Raw genomic sequence first — 26,279 nt, 5'->3', positions numbered from 1 at the left:
CTGTGTGTTTGCCTTGGTAACTTCTGCTCTTTGATAACTTTAAAGATTGCTATGAGGTATCTGACTGAATCTAACACCTTTCTGCCACTGAAAGCAGTGATCCAACCCCTTCTTCATTACCTGGTCCTGTTACCTCTTTCAAGTAAGCTCTGGCATTCATGCCACCCATCAGTGAACTGGTTCAGCTCATGAAGCCACCAGAAAACTACAGAGGGTAAAAAAAAAAGGTTTGTTTTCTTCTCACTTGATGAGTTGAATCAGCTCAGCCAAGAGGCCTGACAAGCGCAAACTGCAATGGGGAAGAGAAGTGATAGGGACTGTCCTTTCCTGCAGCAGTAAAGGGTCAAATTGAGCTCACATGAAACAGTATTTCCAGGCTTGCTGGTCAATATATTGATTTTTATATGTCAGGCCCCTATGACCATACACTGCATGTACATACATAACATGGATTTTTTTTTTGGAACTTAGTCTTGGATCTTTATAAATTCAGCTCCTTCTCATTACCAGTCTACTTGTGAGCTGCAAAGTCCTAACTAGAGTTATTTATTACAATTTTTCTCAGTTGTTAAAAAAAATTAAAAAGAATATGAACAAAGAATATCCAGAAATATAAACATTTTGTCATACCAAAAGCATGAGTAATAGAGTAGGAGGGGTTAGGGTGGAAAGGCTGCTGTAACAATCGCATACAAGAACTCTCTGGGCTTCTGTTGTTTATGGAGTGAGCCTAATACGTACATGCATTACTTTAAGAGTGCCCTCCTATTAAAAGGTATTTGATATGTGCATAATATTAGCTGATGAAGTGGAAGGTTAATGATTTTAGAATTTGTTAAGAATTAATTAACGGACAGACAATAATATTCTCTTTAACTGCTCGTCCTATGACATATTTGCTTAACTAGAATTCACTACATGTAAGAAGTGCTGTTACCTGGTAGCAATTTAGACCACTTGACTACACAAAGAAGTTGCCTCTCACAAAGATGATTTAGACTGGTCAGCAAGGAACTTGGTGTTTCAGGTTTTGTATTGTCATAACCAGCATAGACAACTTCTGGCTCAATACCTCGTAGAACACTTATCATTGGGGGAACAAACTGTACTTCCTGATTTGGAGAAAAGGACAGCCTTTGGGTTAGAGATTGGCTTTCATCTTGAAGGGTTGCCGGCTGCTGAAGTGCGACGTCTAATGATCTCACAACCTTGATTTTGTTGAACTTTTTAAATTTTCGACCTGAAAAAGAAAATTGTTGATCCGTTAAAAAGAATTAACCAGATATGTTAATATTTTCCAGTAGTGCTGGATTACACTTTTAATCTATACAAGGAAAATAGAACTTTCTTCTGAATAAGATTTCTATTTTTGACTATTTATATAATTAAGAAACAATCTTAAGAGTTTCTCCCTCCATATACTTCTCCCTTCACTAAGAGATGAATGGAACCCACTCATTAAAATTACTGCCATGAATGCTAGGTTACAGTAACCTCATAAAGTCTTTTTTGGTTCAGTTCCCACTGTTCTATCATATGCCAGCAGCTGAGCCAGCTGGCTCTAATATCCAGTTTCTATTCAATGATAATTAAGGATACTGTTTCTTTTTTCTCTCCAATATTCAGAAACAAAAATGCTAGTAATTAATTACTACACTTAGAAATTCCTTTCCTCCAGTTCCATAAAGGCATTTCAGTCTCATGGCTAAATTCTAATTTTATGATCTGTAATGTAATACTTTCCTCCTGTTTGCCAGAAAGAAAACAGAATTCAGGGGATGAGTAAAAAGCCAAAGACTCTAAAACCACATGTCCACATTTTAAAAATTCTTCACTTTCTAGAGAAAAATTTCTCTTTCTTCATTTCTTGCATTTCTTATTTCCATACTGTAGTGATCTGAAGAACACTATCTAAAAAAAAAAAGAAACCAACAGTTGAACTGCCTTCCCAAAATCAGCACAGGTACTAGATCTGGCATGGCTATGCAAACACACAGAGCTCTAGGTAGCAACTCTTCAAATTTATTTCATGGAAACCGTCTGGAGGTGCACCACATAGGTACAGAGGTTGAAAGACTGTAACCCTCAGTAAGATCTTACCACATTACACATTTCAATAAAAAGCCAAATCCATGTAGAGGTGGCTGCATGGAACACATGAACTATAAATAGGCCCTCAAAGGTGATGAAAACCCTGTTGCATCATTAAATTCCTCAGCTCTGCAAACAAGTTTTGCTTAGTGAAAAAAGGGTGTCATGACAAATAAAAAATACAATAAAGATACTGGTATTTATGGTCTGATTTAGATGACAGTGGGACAGTAAAAGAGATGCAGTGTGAATGAAAACAAAGGGCAAATCATTCTGCCAACAAAGAAAAAGTTTACATGTTTCAACCTTAAAGAAAGCAATAAGGAGAAAGATCTCCTACAAGACACAAAGATTTTTACTTGTCAAGCTGTCACATGCTTTAACAATAATAGAAAAAGAGATGCATCAAATTTTACTGGATGAAAAGAAAAATCATGCTTATCAAATTGCTGAACCACTAAGAAACTGTGTTATATAACTGCAATATGCAAAACCCACTCTTTAAGTACAGAAGGTGAAAAGTAATAAAAGTATATAATTATGCATCCATTTGGTTGAATTAAAATCCAGTTTATAACATGCCTTAAAAACCCTCTATTGAAAAATGGTATTTATATTTACAAGTGAAAGATTAGACAAGGGAACTTCCATTCTAAAGGAAGGAGACAAAGACTTCTCCGTCTCTTACTGCCTTCTTTTTATTTTAGTTCAAAGTAGTGCTGCACTGTCAGAATGCAACCAGTGCACCGAAGAGGCCCTAGGACACTGGAGTAGGGAAGCACACCTGAACTTCAGCCCATGCTCTGAATCCTTTCTCAACTGTTTATGGAAGGAATCAAGAGATGCTAGCATAGTCAGAGTCATCTATTACTTTCCTCCTTGGGAAGTTCCTGTCTTCCAAACTACACACTAAAACACAAAGGTTTGACAAAAATGGCTTTACTTAGGAACATGCTTATTCCATTTTCTTCAAGTGATACTTTTATCAATTTTATGAAAATCCAGAGTCTCCATTTTGGAAGACCTAGGATGTAGACTTTAGAGGATTAAATTGACCTTTTCAAACATAGTACATGGGTAGCATAACTTCAAGCAAGATTAATACATCAAACATGGAAAGATTTCTTATGTTATCTCTAAATCTTTTATACAGGACAAATTCCATTACTTAGATTATTTATTCTTGATGTACACTGGCATAACTGGAAGCAGAATCAATCCTCGTTTGTGAACCAGACAGAATTGAGCAGATGAACACAACCTAAAAAGCCAAAATCTGCTTTTCTAAAAAAAAATAAAATTGTGCTATCCTATCACAAATACAAATGTTTATGCATTTCAAATACAAAAAAGTAAGCTGTAAACAAAAATGAAAAAATTGTAGATTTAAATTTAAAAACTATTTAAAATCTAAAGAGAGTATACTACACAAAATTACAAGAAATTCATTTTATTGATAGTAAAAATATGAGTGATGGGCTCTTCAGTAACACTCATCATCCAATGAAGTCATACTTCCCCATCATACTCTCACTAACTTGACTGCGAGTTTAATTAGCTTAGCATCAGTGCCTCAACATTCTTATGCTCATTTTATCCGCGTCAAGAATACAAATATTTCTGATTAGTGACTCCTTAGTAAAGAATGAAACACAAACTTATACCTTATTCTATAGTTGCACCAGAAAAAAAAAACAACCCAAAAGAATAGACATTATGACAAGAGACCTAGGGCCAACTTCTATCATAACAAAGCTATACATAGCTCTAAACAGGCTGGGAATTTCCCACTAACTATTGTTTAGGCAGAAGGAAAACAGCAGGAACAATGCATTTGATAGTTCACAAATAATGATTTCGGGTATTTTCTGAAATAATGGCTTCAGATACTTTTACAGTTCAGAGAACAAGTAAAGAAAGAAACCAAACAGAGTGCTCAGCACATGGAAATGTTAGTAGTTAATAAGTACCCGTGTTTCCAAGTGATTAAATGTATCAGAATTAATGTCACACTGGCTTGCAGAAGTGCTTATATGTTTATTTCTAATTATGTTGCTTAACAGCCACCAGTAAAGCAGCTCCACTTGTTACCTATCTGGAGAGATGACTACTACTAACTGACAGTAAACTTTCCCATCTACAACAAGGAGACTATGTCAAATTAATGCAAACTTTTAAGGACATATGGAAAACTATAGAGATGACAATAGTTTAGTTTTTCAATTGCTGCTTACAGAAATATCCAGATAATTTCCTGCCGAAAGATAAAAAAATGTCTCCACTAAGTCCTACAATGTGTAAAGGATACTAATCTGCTCTGGCAACTATTTATCTTAATATCAAAACCTGTGTGTGCATATTTAGACAGCACACCTTTTCTTGGTAATATTCTCATTAATTTGTTTTAAGACAGCCAACCACTCAAACAGTTTCTTAGTACTCACAGTTCCCTTACCTCAATTACTATAAATAGCATGTGTATATTGTTTGTGTACTATATGTATCTAGAAAACACAAAGAAATTGAAAAGAAAAAAGAAAATCCACTTCATGTCATCATCAAGTATATTATGATTTTCTCCTTAATACATATTTTTGTATTTTAATGTTCTCTTAACTAAGTATACAGAACCATACTGCCAATCAGACCTTACTGACAGTAGACATTTCATATTAAAATGGCTGGGTTTCTAGTAAAAGTCAAACATCTCACTATCCTTCTCCATACCCTGTAATCAGGTGAAAAATGTCAATGATTTATTATTCTTGACCGAACACTATGGCTCTGACTTTAAGGTCACTATGCTCTTATGTTTTGTGTAGGAGAACAAGCTGTGTACACCTTAGGAGGGTGCAGACAAAAAAAAAAAGGAACAAAGCAGCAAAGAAGATTTTGATTTTAATAAACCCTTTGATGTATTACTTCTGAAAGTGGACGAGAAGCTTAATATGAGCAGGCAATGCGCCCTTGCGGCCCAGAAGGCCAACCGCATCCTGGGCTGCATCAAGAGGAGCGTGGCCAGCAGGTCGAGGGAGGTGATTCTGCCCCTCTACTCTGCCCTGGTGAGACCCCACCTGGAGTACTGTGTCCAGTTCTGGAGCCCCCAACACAAGAAGGACATGGACCAGTTGGAGAAGGTCCAGAGGAGGGCCACGAAGATAATAAAAGGGCTGGAGCACCTCTCTTATGAGGACAGGCTGAGAGAGTTAGGGCTGTTCAGCCTGGAGAAGAGGAGGCTCCGGGGAGACCTGATAGCGGTCTTCCAGTACCTCAAGGGGGCCTACAAGAAAGATGGGGAAAGGCTGTTTAGTAGGGCCTCTTGCGATAGGACGAGAGGTAATGGTTTTAAAATAGAGGGAGGTAGGTTTAGACTGGAAATTAGGAAAAAATTTTTTACAATGCAAGTTATAGAACACTGGAACAGGTTGCCCAGAAAGGTGGTGGAGGCCCCATCCCTGGAAACGTTCAAGGCCAGGCTGGATGAGGCTCTGAGCAACCTGACCTAGTCAGGGATGTCCCTGCTCCTTGCGGGGGGGTTGGACTAGATGACCTTTGAAGGTCCCTTCCAACCCTAACCATTCTATGATTCTATGATTCTATGAAATATTACCTGGAAAATTAATTCAAATTTGTCTCTATGAAATGATTGCAATATGAACTGAAAGCTGACTAAAACAATGAAGAAAGTGGTAATTCAGCAACACAGCAGAACAAGGAAAATTAGATTCACTGATAGGAAATAAAAAAGCTGGATATTTGTTTATTCCAGGACCTGACACAGCTACCTACTCTACTATTAGGTAGAAGGCTAGAAAGGAGATAGATTAATGTGTCCAGTTATGAGATAATAAATAACTCAAAGACAATTAACACTCCCACAGAGAATGATAATTGAGGAATTATGAAACATACGTTTTCACTGATACTTTCTTTGTATATATTAAGAAAGAAGAAACAGATCGCCTGTCCCTCCTCTCATCTCACTGGCTGTTCCCTGGAGCTGCAGCACTGTTGCTTATGGAGTATGAAGTACCAAGAGCCAATAACAGTTAGTCAATGGGAACTACTGATTTGTATCACCGATAAAAGTATAAAATGTAAGAATGACACAATGGCTGTGTGTGCAGAATAACTCCAACTCCAGACAACATTACAGGAGCTGAAAGCATACAGCTGCCCAATCAAAATGTCAGTCTGAAAACTACATACATGTTTTCAATTATGAATTAACACAGACCAGCAAAATAACGAAATTACGCACAATATATAATGCCAGTTCTTCCTTCGGGGATAAAAAACAACACATAAAATGCAGAGAGAGGGAGAGATGTTTGAAGCACCAAAAAAAATCATATTAGAAAGAAATCACATTTTTCTGCTTCCTTTTTTAAATTCCCTTTGAGAACATATTCTTTCTATCATCTTTATGTAGCCATCTTCTTAGCCATGTATTTTCAAGCTTTGTGCTGATTCAAAACGTTGTTATCTAAATTTATCATGAAAAATAGGAAAAAATACAGGACAAATATGCATCATTCCTGCATGTTACCACAGCAAAACTTACCACGTGACTACCTGGTCCTACATAATTTTCTTTCTGTAGGTTTTCAAAGGCATAGTGATTAATTTTGATTAATATTACATAAAAAAAAAAATCTGTTGCAGCAAGAACTACTACAAAGATAGGAATTCCCAGCATCTATTATACAACGTCTGCAGGGTTTGTGCAACCACTGCCTGGCCTCTTTGGTGGAACAGAAAGATCTAATTTTGTTAATATGTACACAAAGCAATGATGGAGAGCACAACAGAAAAGAGAAGAAGATAGTTCTGATTCCTGAATTTAGTGTCAATCTCAATTTGCTTCTTTATTTTTTACCTAAATCAAATTTTCTGATACAGAAATATTAATAAATACACAAAATACACAATAAATACACCAAAGACACAATTCCTGCCCTTGCAAGAAAATGAGTATAAGGGTACACAGTAGGAGAGAGAGATTCCTACAGAAAGATATTTTTGTTTCAGGATTTCCAGACTTATTAAAGAAAAATCATAAGGAATTTTAAAATATCAGGTAATTCTTCCAAAAATATCATTTTAATGTGGTTCCTTCCTTTACAGTATGAAAGTAATGTTGATTAAACTCATCAGATTGAAGGTAGAGTTCTTGACTGTCTGTTTTTCTGAATCAGATTTGAAAAGCAGCTTACCTCCCAGGACCATACCAGCTTGACAGCACTTCCTCAAGCGACATGCTGGACAGTTCTTCCTACGAATTTTATCAACTATGCAGTCATTTCTTCCAGCACATAAATAGTTGTGCTGCCCTGTAGGCAAGAGAAAAACAGGATAATTACTATGTTTTCTAACACGACAAAATTAGTTCTGTGTATAAATGTTCCAAAAATAACAGAGGATTCAAAAAAGTATACTTGAACCATTAAAGGACTCCTTCATTTTATGCTTTCAAATAATCCTGTGTATTCAAACATAGTAATTTATTTGGCCTGTTTAAAAGTGAAACTGCACATCTAGGAAATTAATAAATAATTAGCAGACAATAAGAACTGCTTAAATTATTGTACTATCAATATTTTTTCAGTAAATCAAGCATGATGACAGACCGATTTGTATCTTTCAAACTTATTTTTCTTTTAAGTTATTGTTCCTGCTTTTAAAGAACTGAAGTAAATTTTGCTTGCATTGATGTGGGGTTTCTGACAGAAAACTGAATGAAGAAGTTGGGGCAGTGAAAAAAAGAGCCCTTTAAGCAGAGTAAATTACCCCTAATGGAGAAGCAGTTTTGTACTAGACCTGCTGAAATACCAGCTGAACAGGTGCAGCCAACACAGCCAAAAAGGACAAACAGAAGAAGACTGTAACGTTTTGGTTTAGGTTAGCTCTTAGTTTATTTAATTCTGAAGGACTCAGTTAGAGCCTGTCATTATTGTATTAAAATGGAATCTTTTTAATGAAGTTAGATTCCAGCAGAGCAAAAAATTAAGTACAGTGGATATCCTGAAATTCTTTTGAACACAAACTTCCATGATACTTCCAAATTTCACTTAAAGAGAACAAAAAAGTATACTTTTATGTTTTAGTGTAGTATTGATAATTTCTGTGATTTATTTTTTAATAAGTAAACAAAGCTAAGTAAGTACAGAGGTAAGAAGAAATCAAAGCTAGTTTTCACATATCATTTCAAATTAAGCCCAAGTTTAACCTATAAGGTTTAACTTTAAAATCCTGCCTGTTTGTGCACATCATCCTCTATTCATATCTGTATTTTCAGTTTCTCACCAGCACCTAGCATGAAAGTATGAAAACAAAACAAAAGTATGTACTTTGAGAGCACCAAAATGGATTTTAAAAGTATGGACAAACTACAGAAGTACCATGTATCATGGATATTTCCTTCATGGAACATTGTGGATGTAGACTTCCAGATATAGCAGACATTAATATTAAACCTTCTAAATTTTCACTAATTTCTAGATCAGTATTACTGTGAGTTAATCAGCTGATGTCACCAGTAGCAAACAAATCTGAGATTATTATTCTACTCAGATGCTGTTATTCAGCTTTCTTTATAACCCTTTCTGCCCTTTCTCTGCACACGGTAAAATGAGCAACTGTTCACCAGTACCTTTTCCCCACAGAAGACAAACTGAAAAGAAATCCTCAGGTAAAAATGCAGAAGAATATTCTATTCCAACAAAAGAAAAAAGCTAGTGCTAAACTATGTGAACCAATATATTTGTTTCTGTGCTAATGTTTTTTTAGATAATTTACTTCTTACCCACACTTTTAAGAACAATTTATTTGGTTTTAATTAAAGAAACCTGATTGCCTGAAATTTATTTTTATAAGTTTCTCCTTTTTTTTTAGAAAACAACGGGTAAATAAAAACAGTTGCCTCATGCATTGCCTGGCATTTAAAAAGTATTTAGTAATGCAGTAAATCAGAAGAAATTCTCATTTACTTTCTCCTATTAATTCTAATCCTGGATTCCTTCTTATGGGATACATTACCAGAAGTGACTGAATGAATAAAAATCTGTCTTGCTTTTGGCAGTTAATTGGGAAGCAAAACAATTATTTTGAACATGTCTTCCTTGGAATTATTTGCAGTTTTTCACCCTCTTGCTTTGCTTTTACTAGCGACAAAAGCATTCAGACTTTTGATAAGCAACAATAGTTTCAAAACTCTGTTAGTTTAACTAAAGTCTTTGAAGCATCAGATTATCTCTACACTGTGGCATTCTGATGCTTTAACATACAGTTAATTTACAAAGGAACGCTTAAGCATAGGTTAAGTTTTGTTTGTGTGTGTCTCGGTTTTGGTGGGTTTCTTTTGTCCCTTGAAAGGTATCTCTTCTGGACCTTCTTTCTACGGAATCCTTTGTCTACACAACATGGTCTGAGTTCATATAACCCATGCCCATTGCAAGACCAAAAAGTGGACTATGTATGTCCAGTACAGCAGTAAATGCTCACAAGCAGCTCGCAATGCTATAGGCATTCAAGTTGTACTTTTCCCCCTATAATGACATAGAAAAATGCTGATCTACCAAAGCCAATGCCATATCATGAAATATTACTCTTCAAGCACTCAGAGAACACTGTTTGTACGTTCTTGAACGATGTCAGTATTTAGAATTCGGTCTTGATATCAGTATGTGATTTGCGTCCTCAACACCCAAGTGAGTGCTCTAACTGCTACAGGAGGCAAAGGAGTTTGGGTAGAAGCAGTAATTGCAACACTGTTCCTGCTGGAACAGGAAATTATCTAGAAAAAGAGAAGTTAATAGCTTGATTTATGCTGATATACATTTAAATAGCCTGAATTATTTATATAATAGTGTTTAAATATTATGCATCTAGGATTAAGCATTAGAGATCAAGGGTGAAATATATTGTAATATTTTAAATTTACAGTTGCTCATTTAAGTTCAGCTACAGCTCTTAAAAACCTCTTCATAATTTAGGGGTTATCAGTAGATCCAACTTCCACTTCAATCGAAAATGCATTAATTACTTCATCTGTACATAATAACTCACAAACTGCCTATTATAAATCCAAGACTGAACAAAATTTTTTGCATTTGCAAAACAAATTGTAAATGAATCACAATTGTGAAAACTACTCTTCATTGTGCATACATTCTAGAGTTTAAGACTAGACAGAATTAAATAATCTCTCTGTCCAATGCATACCATGGAAGAAATTAAGCCTGTTATTGGAATTTAGGCACCGTAAGAATTTGCTTTGATCTTCAAAAAGTGAATATTATTTCATTCCTATTTATTTCCAGTGACCTAATCTTTATTATATCTTCACCTAGTTTATTTCTTCCATAAAGCCTCCATGATACTAGCATTAAAAAAAAAGAAGCAAGAAAAAGCCAAAACTCTGCCAACCCAACCCATGAGATTATGGTGATAAAAATCTCAGGTACTTCTTGATTCTTACTGTCAACCACTTCCTTGTTTTCAAGACTATAAAAAAGCCACAGTCATATCCTGGTTCTGAATTACACCTTAATGTGAGTTTTCCATTCCACTCACCTCTAGCCATCTCTCCACAACACCTCTCATGCCAAAGTGTATTCCATTCATTCTGATTCAGCTGTAACTTATTTGGAAAACACATAAGGTTCAATTACATTGTATTTTTCATACACTTATCTGTCAAGGATTTTTTTATTATCTCAATCATCTGACTGGATTCCATATCTACAGATAAATCTGAGTTAATGTTCTAATCTGAAACCGTTTCTACCATTGTGCACAGTTGGGTTCTGAGAAACTGCTACTTGCTTGACATTCATATTTAAATGGCAGCAACCACCTGAAGGGCAGATTATGTAAGAAATGGAAAACATGTCAGATATTTGGCTAATTTCAAAATTACGATACAATATTTAGTTAGATGAAGCTGTTTGGAATGTTTTCATGGGATGTTAAATATCTATATTTCAGCTGACTGGTTTCAATATGTGAGCATTGCAGTTATATTAAATGCACGTACTAATGAAGTATCCAAAGACCCTTGTCAAGATAAAATTGCTGTTCAACAGATAGCCTGTCATTCAGCACCTATTATACGACTATTGTCATTATAACCAGGAAACAACTTCAAAAAAAAACAGGATAGTAGTCTAAACACTAGAGCACAGGTCAGAAAGTAAAGATTGATATTTGTGTTTCTTACAAAAACATGAATCTGGCAACTGTCACTTTCTCCGAAGTCTTCACCCAATGTTAAGTTTCCTACACATGTACTTTTCACCTCTTTTCAAAAGTGCACATTGTAGCTCTCTCTCAACATATCAACATATCAGCTTGTGACTTAGATTTGACTGACAACATGGAGAAAACACAGAGACTATTCCATCTGTTACTCCTATGTTCCAGATTCTTGTATTTTTCTTAACCTCCATCAGAGTCCATTTATGTTAGCAAGGGTGGAAGTCCTAATGCAAACAGGCAAAGACAATTTTAAGTACGGTAATGACTACTGCTGTACCGGTAGGTTTATATCAGAAAGTGGTCAAAATGCCAATGGTCCACACACACACACAAATACGATCACAGGTTTTGCTGTCAGTAGAGCTACACAGATCACACTCCAGCACCGAGAAATTTTAATCCAAATTAAAATTACTGCTGGAACTAGCACACAGTGTCCTTAAAAACTGCACTATTAACTCAGCTCACTGACGTGAGTCACTTAAATCACTTGAGTAAACTGAAGAGCTACAGAGATTTTGCAGATGTGCAAAATATGGAAAACGTAAGGCTTTATCTGCACCAGGGTATCAGATGCAAGCAATCAGTTATTTGTGTAAGTGCATATGCGCTGAACTGCTGCTACCCTGCACAAAAGCAACACTTGTTTGCAAACTCTCAGTTCCTCCTATCTGCAAATAAAAGTACATCGTATCTTTTTTTTTCTCTCCCATATGTGATTCTGCCTCCCTGTATCACTCTTAACTGGCAATGCTTTCTTATAAATTCATCCTATCCCCACCACTGCCTGTCTGCTCTTTGCAAAACATCTCACCGTGTTTTATTTAGTCTAGTTTTAGATTTCTGTCTAAAAACTGCAGATATCTATTGTATCTCTTTGTAAATTATTTTATTGCCAAATGTCTCCCAATGTCGACTTTTTGCTTCCTGGGAGTTAACTTCCAAGTTTTGTTCAATAATTTACTACCAATATGCTTTACCTCTTAAAATACTTTTCAAAAGTACCAATCAAATCAATAGGGTTTAAAAAACAAAGAAATTCCTCTTTTAATGTAACGAAATTTGGAATTCCTTGTCAAGTGTTCTTGTGGAAGTCAATAATAAACACGGTTTCAAAATAAACAGAATGGAAAATAGGTTCACCTGTATATCCATATTAAAGATAATAGTGCACATGTAGCTTTTGAGTAAAACTTTGACTTCTGGAAGCTAAGACAATATTTTAGGGTACGGATTACTGGGTACTTGCTCTGACAGTCAGATTTTCCATAACTAGTCTAGCCTAGCTCATAATCAGAAATGGGAAACAGCTTACTTGACCTCTGCTCTGATGCAAATCAACCACTCTTCTATTTACACTGTTTCAATGTGCAAAACAGCAAATGTGGGCTGATTTTATCTCTCGCTATGTGAGTTTATGATCTTTGGTCTTGGAGAACTAGGAATCTATACTACACAGTTTGTAATAGTGAAAATACACCCTTCGTGTCCCTGTATGCCATCACGGGCCACTATAATCTCCAAGATTCCACACACCTGAAATGTTTTTAATTATTTAATACCAATTTCATTCCTGTGCTAACATTTTCTCCATAATAAAAAAGTCCCTGAAGTGAGACTTAAGACTCTAAGCAGTTAACAAAAAAAAAAAACCACATCCCCCACTGACCTTACCATGCATAATCTTTTTATCAAAAGCCCAACAGTTAGGGAGGGACTCACTTTCAATTTCTCTCTTGGCCCCTTGAAATCAAATTACCATTTCCCAACGCTTAAGCAGGTGTCCTGACTTCTACTCTGTAGTCTATACTGGTATAAAGACCTGCTACTGATGCAAATCTGCTTTACGGTAAAGAATTTAGGATTCAACAGACCAAAGAGGGTAAAGAGTAGATAGCAGAGTAACTTGTGAGTATGCTCCATCCTGGAATCTTCTAGCTGAAATAACGTGGAATTTCTTTCTTCATAATAATATAGTTGAAAGTGAAAACAATAGAGAATGATTGCATCCCAAGTCATCCAACAGCCTGATGATCAGGGCTGCAGAAGGGAAAGGTGTCTTTGACTCCCTTCAGGGACTGGAGATGATGAACATCGCTCTCACATCCTGAGTGATTGCCTTACCTCAACTATATACTCAGTGATGGGGTTTATGATTACAACAGGTACTTTGTAATTCCTTCATCTTTGTGAAGCTAGTCTTTCATTCCTTTGCCTTAATTACATGTGATGAAAAAAAGGGTTGAGTTATGTTTTAGTCAAAAGGAATGTAAAACCATAAAATGTTAATTCCTAAGTCAAATCTGATTTTTTTTACAGTATATTTTGCTTCAGTGAACAAATTTATATGTAATTTTTTTATGTAATTATACTTACAACAAACTCTTGGTATTCTTCCACTCTGTTGCCTACTGGTTTTAAGCATGGGGTCTTACAGTCCTCTGTCAGGTTTCTTTGCTAAGTGGACTAAACAAAATTGGTTTCTCTAAAAGGGAAGCAGCATTTTCAAAGCACTATATATCTTGCACTGCTTTCCTTCTTTTCAACAAACCACTTCCAATGTCTGCAAGATCCTTGACTGACTCTTTCCTTATCTGGTATCCTGATCTAAAAATCTTCCTGCCTTTTGCTGTGAATCCTGAAACACCATTGTCTTTTTCCCTTCCAAAATCACTTCTCCATACAGCAACCTGAGCACACTGTTTTTATGGTATCTACAAAACAGAACAATTAAAGGTAGCTGTTCTGTTTTCATTCATTTCTGGATATAGCTAAAAGTTACAATCCTGTTTTTTAATCTTTTTTATTTCCCTGTCTGTTCCATCATCTCCATCAAGGAAGAAAAAAAAAAAAAACACCAGAAAAAGAAAATGAAGGAAAATTAAGTCCTGTTTCACAGACACTATCATGAACTGCAAAATCAGGATTACTATTTCATATTGATTTTCAGTTGGTTTGCTTAGACTGTTTACCACTGCAACATCTTGAAAGGCATAAAGTCTTTGAGTCTAAATACAAGAACTGACAACAACAAAAATTTTTCGGAATTGATACCTTTCAGAAGGAGATGCTGGCTTCTACCAGTCAGTATTTCCAGTTCTTTTTATGGCACTGTGTCACAATTGCCCTTGGTCACCATTTTTAAGTAATTAAGTACATCAGTGGCATAAATATGTCAAGGGATGGAACTGTTAGCTTTTTTTGTCAGTAAGAGATCTATTTCTTATGAATATGGAACATGGAATTTGAACACAAAATCTGCTTTAAAAGCACTCCAACTATTTCAGAGTTATATATCACTAAAGTACCATTTGCTCTTCTTCCTACCCCTGAGTGTTGTATTCTTCTACCAACATAAGAAGCATTATATTTGTATTTCAACCATCCCAACATTCTGATTCTAGTGAAAGTATTACAGCACATTGCCATGATAAGTTTTTTCATAAATATTTTTTTTGTTCTTCTTTGATGTGTTCTACAACTGAACTGGTGGGACAGGGTCACTCACTCACTCTAAGAGTAATAAAGGTAGAAAAAACAAAAACATTAGTAGCAGAAAAAGGCAATGTGCAAAAAAAATTAGGTATTTCTGCCTGTTGATTGAAACATCCAATGTACAACAAACTACTGAAAAAAAACATAAAGAGGGAATTAATTTCACTAACTATATTCTGAAGTGTGGACATCTAGCAAAACAAGTAGCATACACTCCCTTCTTGAGCATGAGAGAAAAACAAGCACTTTAGGATGCAATTTATCTTGAGTAAATGTATAAATGTTGGTTAATAGTCTACTGCACATTTAAAGTAATTGGCTGAAATATGTATATCCACACTGTAAATGCCTACAGCTTGGTGCAACAAATCCCACATAAAACATTGTCTTTAAGGATAAGGGAAGATGCTATCATAACAATCAGACAAGAATAGGATAATATTCTCCTGGATCTCAATGCCTGCACGTAACTGCTTCTGTGTTTTAACTACAAAAGATTGCAGGTTGTTGAAATGTGCTCAGATGTTAACTGATATTAAGCAACAGCCACTTGTGAAAACGCAGGAGTTGTGAGTGGGTATAATCAGAAAAGCTCTGAAGTGCAGCCATACATCACTACACATAAAGGCAGATTGTAACATACAATTTCTTAAGTCTTTCCATTCAGCAGTTTCTAAAGACCCTCTTCTTACTAGTACACCATCAGTTCTGTGGAACAGATACAAAACTTAAGGAGATGGGTACCATCAAACCTAAATCACTTTTAGCAGATAACAGTTTGTCTATAAATACTTACATTTTATATACTTTTATATGAGTATTTTAATACTTTAAATATTATTTTTATATAATATTATTTTACATATATATTTAATATAGAATATGTTAAATATAATCTGGTTCTAGTGTACTTAAAATAAAATACTTAAATAATATGAAATAAGTCTTTTATATCCTTACTATATTTCTTTCATATACCATAGAAATGTTTTAGCTACCTTGGTGGTATAAGTGGGATTCACCAAATGCAGGCAGTGTACATCCTGATCTGACACTCCTTTATAATCAGTGCTGAGAAATAGTTACTATTAGAGTACTGTTATTTTCATCCCAAAGAGATATCTAAAATAAGTCAGTGAATTAGTTCTTAGAAGTTCCTGTTTCTTTCCATTCACTGTAAAGTGAAGTTAAGATGAGCAGCTCAGGTTACTCGCATCGTGCACATCTAAAGTTGAACAGAGGAGTATCCAGCAGAACTGAGCAGTCAATTGCTGGTGCTTTCAAGTATGCAGTTTTACACTACCTGAAATAGTTTCTATTTCACCTGAAAAGATTTTTAATGTAATATTCGATACTGTTTCTAAGATACTACATAAAGTTTAGCCAAAAATTTTAGTAATTCACTTTCTGCAGCTGATTATGTTCTAAGCCGTATCTATCAGAACACCCATGATAAGTCACAGTAAGAGCAGCAGAAAGCCCAGCATTAGCACAATAGCCAAAGTACCAGAACAAATGCAATCTTAACTCACTCAGTTGTTCTGCCTCATATGAATCAATTCACTAAATTAATGTTTGTGAAATGGTTGAACATTTGAATTTGGAAATACACTTAGCCTACTGTACATTAACAGATTTTGGCCCTGTGCAAAATAAAAGAGTTTTAATAACACTAAACGTTGTATTAAGTGAAAAGCTTTTTCATTTCTCAACTTGCTGTATGTATGCTTTGTATGTTTGTATATTTTCTACTTTGTGAAACTTCCATCACTACTGAGTTCACAGTACACGCTGTACCAAATTCTGATCCCAAGATCCAGTCTGGAAAGTTGGATTAAAAATTGGAAATCCTTGCAGAGTTATGAGAAAAGGGATCTTTTCACATCTGCTTCATCAATTTCACAGCCAAAAGGGTCTCTATAGTATTGCATTTCACTCTTTTTTCAAAGAGGATTTTCTATTAATGGTTGGCATTTTTAAAAATATTTGGTGTGCTGTGCCATTTTGTATTCTTAAGCTATGCCAAAGCACAACTGTTTAGCCCAGCAAATTTCCTTATGCATAATACTTCACTGCTTACAAAGTGAATCACACTGTCATCACTAAACTGCCTGTACATAACACAAGTCAGATGAACTTTATCAGAAAGATTGGTTGAAGTCATGGTCAGACTTCCTACTGTGTCAACGTAGCCCATCTTTAATTCCCCCACACAGAGAAAGTGAAAACTCTTGTGGAAACTCTGCTTTCTGTCAGGTCAAGTTTGCCAAACTCGGTTAGCAGAGAGAAGAAACGTTCATGTCTTGCCAGTTAAGTGTTACCTACTACATATGGTTGAACTTGTTCCCTGATGCTATTATCCATACAGTGTTGTTACTCTGAGCTTGAAGCACATATTAAACTAGAGAAATGTGCTGTGTAATCATTAGATCAATTTTGTAATAAGAGTCCCAGGTATTTAAACAAACCGAGAGATAGTTTCTGACCCATCTGCTGTAATACCATGTCTTTACGTTGGCCTCAAACTCTTCAGGCTCGGGCAACTACTTTTGAACAGATGTCAATAATGTAACAAAATGCAAACGAAGGCAAATGCCTTACATAAATATAGAACAAAAAATAGAAGTGAGGCTTTATATAGGAAACACAGCACTTGAAATTTTTTGTCAAGATGTAGGTAATTCTAATTTTTCAACAGTAAAACTACTGCAAAGGAGACACTTTCAATTAAAACACAAGAATGCAGGCCACCGAGAAACCATGTGCTAGCAACAGTGCAACTCCAGAATCCCAAAACTCTACACACTGGGCTCCTGTTCAGCACAGATACTTTACCATAGTGTTACACAAGCATTTTGATCATGGTTACCTTGCGTGGCTTTACATGAAGGTACCTTTATAAGACACCATTAATGATTGTTCAACACGTTAGTTCTAAAAAAGTAAGAGTTCATGTCTTAATCTTCATTCTCCTAAAGCCTCATTAGAAACATTACACCTGATTTTTGTTACCATGGACTAGATACATTGGTAGCACTTAAAAAAATATCTGATCATCAGCAATAAATTACTTTGCAAATATAGTAATCCTATGTATTTGGAAGCATTTTAAATATTATTTCTCTTTTTTTTTTTTTTTTTTTTGACTGGTAGCTCCAAACTGCCTGTCACTCAGCTTACTGACAGGAATGGCACTACTGCATCAGCATACTGAATCCAATTTTGTCATTTCAAATTTCCTGACTGAAAATAAATAACAGTAACTTCTGTTGTTTTCATTATACCCAAAGGAGATCTTTAAAGCATTTTCAAAAAGCATTGCAATTTGCTGTACAATAGTGAATCAACGGACTTGTAAATCACTTATTTGTAAGGGACGAACAGGAAATTGTACAACCTCTAAATGCAAATAAATGTTTCTTAAAAAAAAAAAAAAAAAACCAGTATTTTTTTTCCCTTAGCTATATTTTTCCTCCTCACTTCCAGCACAAACTTTTTTACTAGACTTCCCCCAAAAAAGGATCTGCATTTTTGGTTAACCTATTTCAGGATTCTGCTTATAAGTAAAGCTAGTAAAACATGTTTATTGTACTAACACCATCCTTTTCTTTACATATATATAGGCTCATATGAGAGCCAAGAACCTAGAAGACAGAAAATATCTACCAAATCTTATATATTCAAGAATTCATTGCCCACAAATATTCTAAAATATTTTAATTCTAAATCTACACTTTCATCTTAGTGATCCTCATACAATTCTGACCCCCTGTCAAGCTGTACGTGTATCTACTAGTTATAGTCAAATGTATAATTAAGTCACACAGTACAGAGACATTTCTAGGTTTGCCTATACAGTCTCTAATGACTGTTCAGTCTGAGTATTTTAAATAAGCTCTAGTTTTATTTCAAAAAGATTAGAGATGAAAAATTGAGCTTTCTGGATAGCATAATGGTCCATTTTATCCCAAAGAAAGCATTTAACTACTACAGTATTTCCCACACAATAGGGGAGAGTAAAATAAATGGTGTACGAACAGGACAATGTCTGTAAAAAAAATTGCAGAGGCTATTAGATTTGAAACTGCCAACATATCTGAGATTACAGAAATAATTAAAATAGAAAATAGACATTTACAACAAATTTAATGCCACTATATTATGTACCTTGTTATCTACACACCTGAAAACCTCATAACATATGAAAAAGATCTTGAAACATAGACAACCCAAGAAGTACCAAAAGCCATCTATCATGTTTTAATTTCTCACTGATCAGTAATTTGTGGAATGTCTATGAAAAGTGGAGTTTTGGTCATGAAGTCACACTCATAAACTTTAACATCCTATTTGTATTAATTATTCTTTTTAAAAAAAAAACCACGTTGCAGTAGTAATAAAAATGTAAAAAGGTAAATAATGCATTCCCACTCAAAGAAATAAGTGGCAGGGGGACATTTTACACAAGAAAAATGTCCCAAATTTTTACAGTTGCCACTGTGTATTTTTTATATTGCATTTACAATACAAATATTCTGTTTCTTCTTACAGAAGAGTAATTTGTCACCTTTATTTCTAATAAGAAATAAATAAAAAAATATACGTTTTTGAGCAGGTTCACCTACTGCACAAACAACTGGATACTAGTTTAGGAAAGAGATGAAATTCAGAAGTGATGGAATCAAATTCAAATTTTAAAACTACAAAGTGAGTGAAAAGTGAGTAATAAAATTTACATGGCACTCATAAATTACACTATACTCATTCTTAAAACCTTAGCTCCCCGTCTTTTTTAAAAGTATATGGCTGATTTAGCAAAACAACCAAAGCAAAAAATGTAAAGCCAAACCAAGAAACCAGTTAACACAGCCAGCAAAACTTAAACATATTCCTCTAAGTGACTTAAGAGACAAGTGTTTTCCTTGAAATGTTAACATGTATGTTTCTAATAGCTTTCTCATGAGTTCCAGTAAATGCATTAGCGAAAATGAGGCACTAGCTCAAAAGTTCATCTTGCCCACCTAGTCTAGTGTTATCAGTTTGCAAGTAATCAGTATGCTAAAGGAGGAACAGGAGCATACACTTAAAGTAGAAAGTAAGAGTACATTGAAACAAAAATCTAACTATACTACTTTCTAAGCTTTTAATTTTCCATATTTTCCTTTTCATCTGAAAAGCAATAAACTCTATCAAGTTGAATAAACTATGTATCACAAGAAAATACATGATGCAATTTTTTATTTTTAAGGAATCCTGCAGATTGCAACAATCTTTTTTTTTTCAATATATGGAGCAGAAATTTGAATATCCTATTTCTGACAAAATCAGCTAAAAATCAGAAAAGGAGACAAAACATAAAATGTAGAAGGATTTGTTTCACCTCTTCACCAGTTAAACTATATAAAGCAATCTGTTCTTGTATTCATACTTAAAATCTCAGTGGGTATTTATAGGCAAGACATATAATATAATCCAAAAAGAAAAAATAAACAGAGGCATTGCTACTGATTTATTAAACCCGTAGCCTGACTTTGTAATTTAATGTGTGTTTGGAACAAAAGTCAAATCCATTTATTATTATGAGTTGAAATAGTTCAGTGAAACTTGAAATGCTTCCATAAATCTCAGGAAGCCAAATTCTGCATCTTGCAAGCAAGAAAAATTCCATGACTTCGAAAACAAAATGAAGTCAAAATAAATTCTTATCTGCCTATCATTAGTTCAAACCCACAAAATCTTCCTTTGAATAACATTTACACTTTTTTAAACAAACTGTGTAATATACAAGACTTTGACGAAACTCTGCCTACTTGGAAAGACTGATAAACAGTAAATAATAAATAGTAAATAATGAAAGTAAACTAAATAATATTAGCAAAATCAATTACGAAAGAATTTAGTTAGTATTCAGTGTAACATTTAAACAGAGTTGCCAACAAACCCCCAACCATTACTACAGTATAACGTTTTTAAACATCAGCAATAAATAAAAGGTACAGCCTTAGCAGTGCCTAAAAAGATATACTTCAGATAATTAGGAACAACGGCATCAAATAGTACCTTCCATTGCCCTTTTAAAGAAGACTTTACAACTTCCACAGGTAAGTACTCCATAGTGGCAACCAGAAGCCTCATCACCACAGATGAGACAAATCTTCTGGGGGAGCGATTCAAAACCGTATTGGGAACTTTGGCTGGTTTCAGTATCTGGCCTTCAGAAGAAAAAAGAATTAAGAGAAACGAAATATCCAGTTTTGCAACAATTAACGACTTACCTGTATTAACTGGGTTTATGCTAAACTCTTTCTTTTTAAACTTGTAATCAAGCTACAGAAGAGTAAGGGGGGAAAAAAAGTATGACTGCCTTTCTGCTTAAGGGTGTGTCTCTACTAGGTTAAAAGGCATATTTGTAACATCTGCCTAAGTCATTAAACAGAAAAGTAGTGAGCAAAGAGCACAGTAGTATTTTACTCCATTTTAGCTAAAAAAGGAACTTTGTTAAAAAGTTTGTCTTCCTCAGATCAACAACTCTTGTGAGTAAAGTCAGACTGACTGATACTCTTTTTTTCCTGTACATAAAATGGTACAGAGACAGAATCAAATGGAAGTCAATTGAATTTCAAGAACCCCTTTCACAGGGGAAGTAACTAAATTTCATCTCAGCTAGAAAAATCTTTAATATTTGTCGTTTCCCATTCAGCTGCAGCATTCTCATCAATAACTAACTGTGATGGATGCACTGAGGAAAGTGGAAAGTACTTCCAAATTTCTCTCAAAAAAAAAAAAAAGAAACAAATAGACTAACCTACTTAATCACTATGTTTACAAAAAAAATCCAAGGATTTCCGTTGAGACTGTAGCATCGTAGATACACATTTTTGCATACATTTCTAGGTAAGGCACAACATCTTGGCATGACAATAAGCCATTTCGTTCTAACAAATCAGGTGTTTCAGTTTTCATTTTGTGTGTGTGTGTGTGAAATTAACTAGGCTTTTTTTTTTTTTTTTTTCCGAATCGGGGTTAGTATTTTGGAGAATATTTCGGTATTTACAAGTACAGTGTCGCTGTCAGTGGGGACAGCCTGGAGATCGCTCTCCTCCTCCCCCCTGGAGCCGGTCACTTGCTGGGGCACCCAAACCACCACCGCGAGGAGAACGTTACTTCTCCCTGGGCGTTAATGCGCCGGGAAGACCCCAGAGGTGGCAGCTGCGAAGCGGGCACTCTGCTGCTGTCACACAGACCCGGGACACCCTACACAAACATTTACTGCCTAAAAATTCAACCGGGGCTTCGTCGAGTAAAACTTAGCCCGTCTGCCCCGGGGGTGCCCACCCCTCACCCCTTTTCCCGAGGAAAAAGCGCGGAGCTCCGCGGCGGAGGCGTCGACCCCCCAACCCCCCCCGCCCGTCCCCTCAGCGAGGGGGCCCGCCGCCTCCCGCCGGCCTCCCTTACCGGACGTAGCCGAGGTAGGGCGGGCAGAGCTGGGGCAAGCCCTCCTTCAGCACCGCCGCCGGGAAGCCCAGGGGCTGGTGCCCGTTGAGAGCCAGGGGCGGGTAGAGGCCCGGCGGCGCGGCCGAAGTGGAGGGCAGGCTGTCGGGGGGCCCCGCCGCGGCCGCCGCCGGCCCGTAGGCCCCGGCCAGGAGGGTGGGCTCCGCCTTGTAGAGGACGCACTCCAGCGAGGGCTCCTGCCCGGCCCGCGGGGGCTGCGGGTACTCGGGGCAGGCGGGCGCGGGGCTGGCCCTGCCGCCCGGGTAAGGGGTGGGGAGGCCGAGACCCTCCTCCTTGATCTTCAGAGCGGGCTGGAAGTCGCCGTAGGCGAAGGGCCCCTCCTTGGCCTCCGCCGGCGGAGGGTAGACGTAGCCCGCCAGCTCCGGGGCGGGCGGCGAGGAGCGCGGCCCCGCGCCGCCGCCCTCGTACTCGGGCAAGTCCAGCAGCTGCCGCGTGCGCGAGGCCAGGTAGGCCGAGTTGAGCGGCAGCAGGGGCACGTGCAGGTACTCCTGCCCCGGCTCCCCCGCCGCCGCCCGGCCCCCGCCGAACCCGCGCTCCGCACCGGGCAGCGCAGCCAGCCCGGCGGCCTCGCCCTTGGGGGCCGCGGCGGGACCCTCCGCGCCGACCCCCGCCGCTACCGCCGGCCGCGGTTTAGCGGCGGTCAAGGCGTCGCCGGCCGGCCAGAGCGGGGCGGGCCGTGGCGGGGGGGCGGGCGGCCCCGGGGGGGCTTCTGCCGGCTTCTGCGAGGGACCGCGGCTCATCGGGGCGGCGGGCGCCTCCGCAGCCTCCGCCCCGAAGAAGGACCAGGGCGCCGCGGACACGGCGGAGCTGGCATGAGCCGCGGGCGCCAGGAAGGTGTCCAGGACGGTGTCCAGGGAGTCCTTGTCCGAGAGGGAGCCGCTCCCCGGCCGGTAGCAGAGGGAGTCCCGCTCCTCTTCCCCCCGCGGCTGCTGCTGCTGCCGTGGCTCTTCCTCCTCCTCCTCCTCCTCTTCCTCCTCGTCCTCCTCCTCGTCGCTGCTCTTGGGGTAGAGCAGCCCGTCCAGGGCGATGTCGATGGCCTCGGCTTCCTCGCGGAAGGGGTCCGGGCCGGACTGACCCTGCGGCAGGACCGCCCCGTCCCTGGCAGGCGGAGGCGCTCCGGGCTCCTTGGCCTTGACCTCGGTCATGCTGGGCTGGGGCTGGGCTGGAGGCCGGTGAGTCTCCGGCCCGGGGGGCGGCAGGGTGCGGGTGGCCGGGCGGCTCTTCACATCCTGGACGTGCCCCCGGCGGCGGCGCGGGTCCCGCTCACATGGCGCTGCCGTCGAGGAGGCGGCTCAGCCCTGGCGTGGGAGGGTGGGGGAAAACGGAGCCGGGGGCGGTGCAGCCTGGAGCGAGGTGGGGGAAACGTGTGCGGGAGGAGCGGCGGGCGGGAGAGCGCGGTCCCCGCCAGACTCCGCGCTGCCGCTCGCTGCCCGCCGGCTCCGCTCTTCCCTCGACTGCTTCCCGCCGTCCGCGCTCGGCCCGAGTGGGCTGGCTGGCTGGCTGCCGGCCCCACGCCCCCTCGCCCGCCCTTCCCCGCCGCCGGCCGTGCCCTTACCGAGGGGCTGCGCTGGCGCTGCGGGGCACGGGCTCGCCCCCCCGCTCGCCGCCGCTCCGCTCTGCCTCGGCGGGGCAGCCAGTCCCGAGCCCCGCGGCTCCTCCTCCTCTCCGCCCGGCCCGGCCCGTCCCTCCTCGCATCCCGCTCCCTCTCGCCTCTGTCATCCTCCGTGCCTCGGCTCGGCGCTTTCTGGTCTCTCCCCGCCGCCTGCCCCCGTTTCTCACCCTTTTCCCCCCATCTCCAGTGCAGGTGCCCCGTCCTCACACCTCACCATCCCGGGAAGCGCAACTCTGGACTGGGCACAGGCTGCAAGCAGGCTGGGTAGGTCGCTGCGCTGGAGAGCAGAGAGCAAGACAAGCTTTACTTATTTGCGGTGACGACAGTGTAGAATTATAGAATCACAGAATCATTTAGGTTGGAAAAGACCTTTAAGATCATTGAGTCCGATCGTAAACCTAACACTAAGCCCACCACTAAACCATGTCCCTAAGCGCCACGTCTATATAGCACCATAGAATAGTTTGGGTTAGTCATGCTTTCATCTGTTTTTCACCATCCCCTTCAGACATTCACTGTAATTTTTCAGGATTAAGCTCTGGCCCAGTTCCTCTCATGATACAACATCCATTTTCCAGTAGCACTCCAGAAACCAAGGCGTTGTAAAGTGCTTTAAATTACATTCAGGGACTTCAAAGTATCCGCTAAACTAAGAAAACACAATGTTTTTTCCTACAAAATGTTCGGAAGATGAAGCATTCTTGGCTTCTAATATTTTCCTTTAATTACTTTGCCAGGGTGAATGACAGGACTTTTAAAATGGACCTAGTTTACAGAGGCTGGCGGGCCAAGTTAGTTCTGATCGAGAAGCTCTCACCAGCTGATTGCTGCTGAGCATTTTGTGTAAAATGCTGACTTTCTGACAGAACCCATTCAGCTCAATAAGGCAACTACTAATTGGAAAAAAAATCCCAACCCTTAATATAATTTGCTTTGTATAGCAGTCTCAGAAAAGAAACTTGTGTTGAAAGATCCAAAGAATAAATTAGCATAGGAGTAGTCCTCCTGACTTTGAGTAGTCAGTGTATCTTCCATTCATAGAGAAATGTGCATCCTTACATGCTTGTTTATGCTCTGTAAGTATAACATACTTTTCAGAAAAGACATCTTTTTTTTTTTTCCACAAGCTCTGATCACCACAAAATAGTTGCTTTTGTTATTTTACTTTCAAAATATATTCATACTGAAAAGGACAGCTTTTTGGGGAGAAAAACATAACTTTTTAAAATTATTTCAGTGTTCTGAAAGCTAACACCAGAAATCATACAGCACAAGTTTATAGAAGCAGTGGCTTCACAATAAACCTTATTCAATGTGGTGTGTGCTTTCTACGTTATTCTTGGCAAAATACTACTGGCTGGTAGACTGCTTTGGGAATCTGCCTTTTATTCCTTTAAGAAGTATGAGAAAATATTTGGTTTTTTTTCATTTCTTAAAAATAATTATGGCATTGTGATAATAGCTAACACTTTAAAACTTAGAAGTCATGTGGCTTGTCTGTGTACATTCAGGAGATTCAACAGAAGGATACACATCAAAGTATACTTGGCATACTTTATATATATATAGGAATATTTCTGGAACAGCAGTGTCTCACATTGTTGGTATTGTAGGGGAAAGAACTTCTGACCAGCAGGCAGCAAGAATTAAAGATGTCTTCATAAAACCTATCAGTGGAGCCGATGTTAAAGGAATCCTTTCAAAAGGCGCTATCCAGTTCTGTTATGACATTACATTAAAACAAGTAATTTGAAGTGCTTCTCTGGCTACCGAGTTCCTGTTTTTCATGCTACAATCTTTCTCCCTTCTCCAAAGTCTCCCTTTTCACAGAAGACACAGAAGTTCATCTCCAGCACTGTTCATCTCCATGCTCGTTTTGGTTTTCCCCTGATGTTTTCATGCTTAGTCAGCTGGTTGTCATGCCTATTTATTACCACTGTCTTGCTTTCTCATTTCCACTTCCCCAAATGTGCTCCAAAGATTTGTTTCCTTGCAGCTACTTGTCTCCTTACCACTACTTCAGGACTGGGAGAGGTAAGGAGCAACAGATGATTAGGAACAGGGCTCTTGAAAGGAAAGCAGCTCCGCCTGGTTCCCAAAAGACCAACTTGCTGCTGCTGCTGCTGGCTTCCCTGCTAAAATTCTATACTAAGAAGGCTGTGTGACGGTAAATACCTATACATTCAGCAGAAATAGAAATGTTTACTCCTTGCATTATTTGTCTGTATGTAAGCAGATAACGTTGTCCAGGTTTTCTTTTGTCCTTCCTAATTTCATGTTTATGACCTGCCAAATATACTGCGTTCATTAA

General features: G+C 38.6%; 1 protein-coding gene across 1 annotated transcript in view; it reads right to left on the bottom strand.

Annotated features, from left to right (window-relative positions):
- The window catches only part of PGR (progesterone receptor), a 35,784-nt gene extending 12,283 nt beyond the window's left edge, over positions 1–23,501 (bottom strand). Inside the window, exons 1-4 of the mRNA XM_086742624.1 lie at positions 22,300–23,501; positions 20,905–21,056; positions 7,308–7,424; positions 938–1,240 (exon numbers count right to left, since the gene is read on the bottom strand). Coding sequence (XP_086598750.1) covers positions 938–1,240; positions 7,308–7,424; positions 20,905–21,056; positions 22,300–23,501 — 1,774 coding nt within the window. The remainder of the gene's footprint in view (positions 1–937; positions 1,241–7,307; positions 7,425–20,904; positions 21,057–22,299) is intronic.
- Between the last annotated feature and the right edge of the window lie 2,778 nt (positions 23,502–26,279).

This window comes from Chlamydotis macqueenii, chromosome 1, assembly GCF_036417535.1.
Source record: "Chlamydotis macqueenii isolate bChlMac1 chromosome 1, bChlMac1.mat, whole genome shotgun sequence".
Lineage (NCBI taxonomy): Eukaryota > Metazoa > Chordata > Aves > Otidiformes > Otididae > Chlamydotis > Chlamydotis macqueenii.
This window is presented reverse-complemented; position numbering and strand designations above follow the sequence as displayed.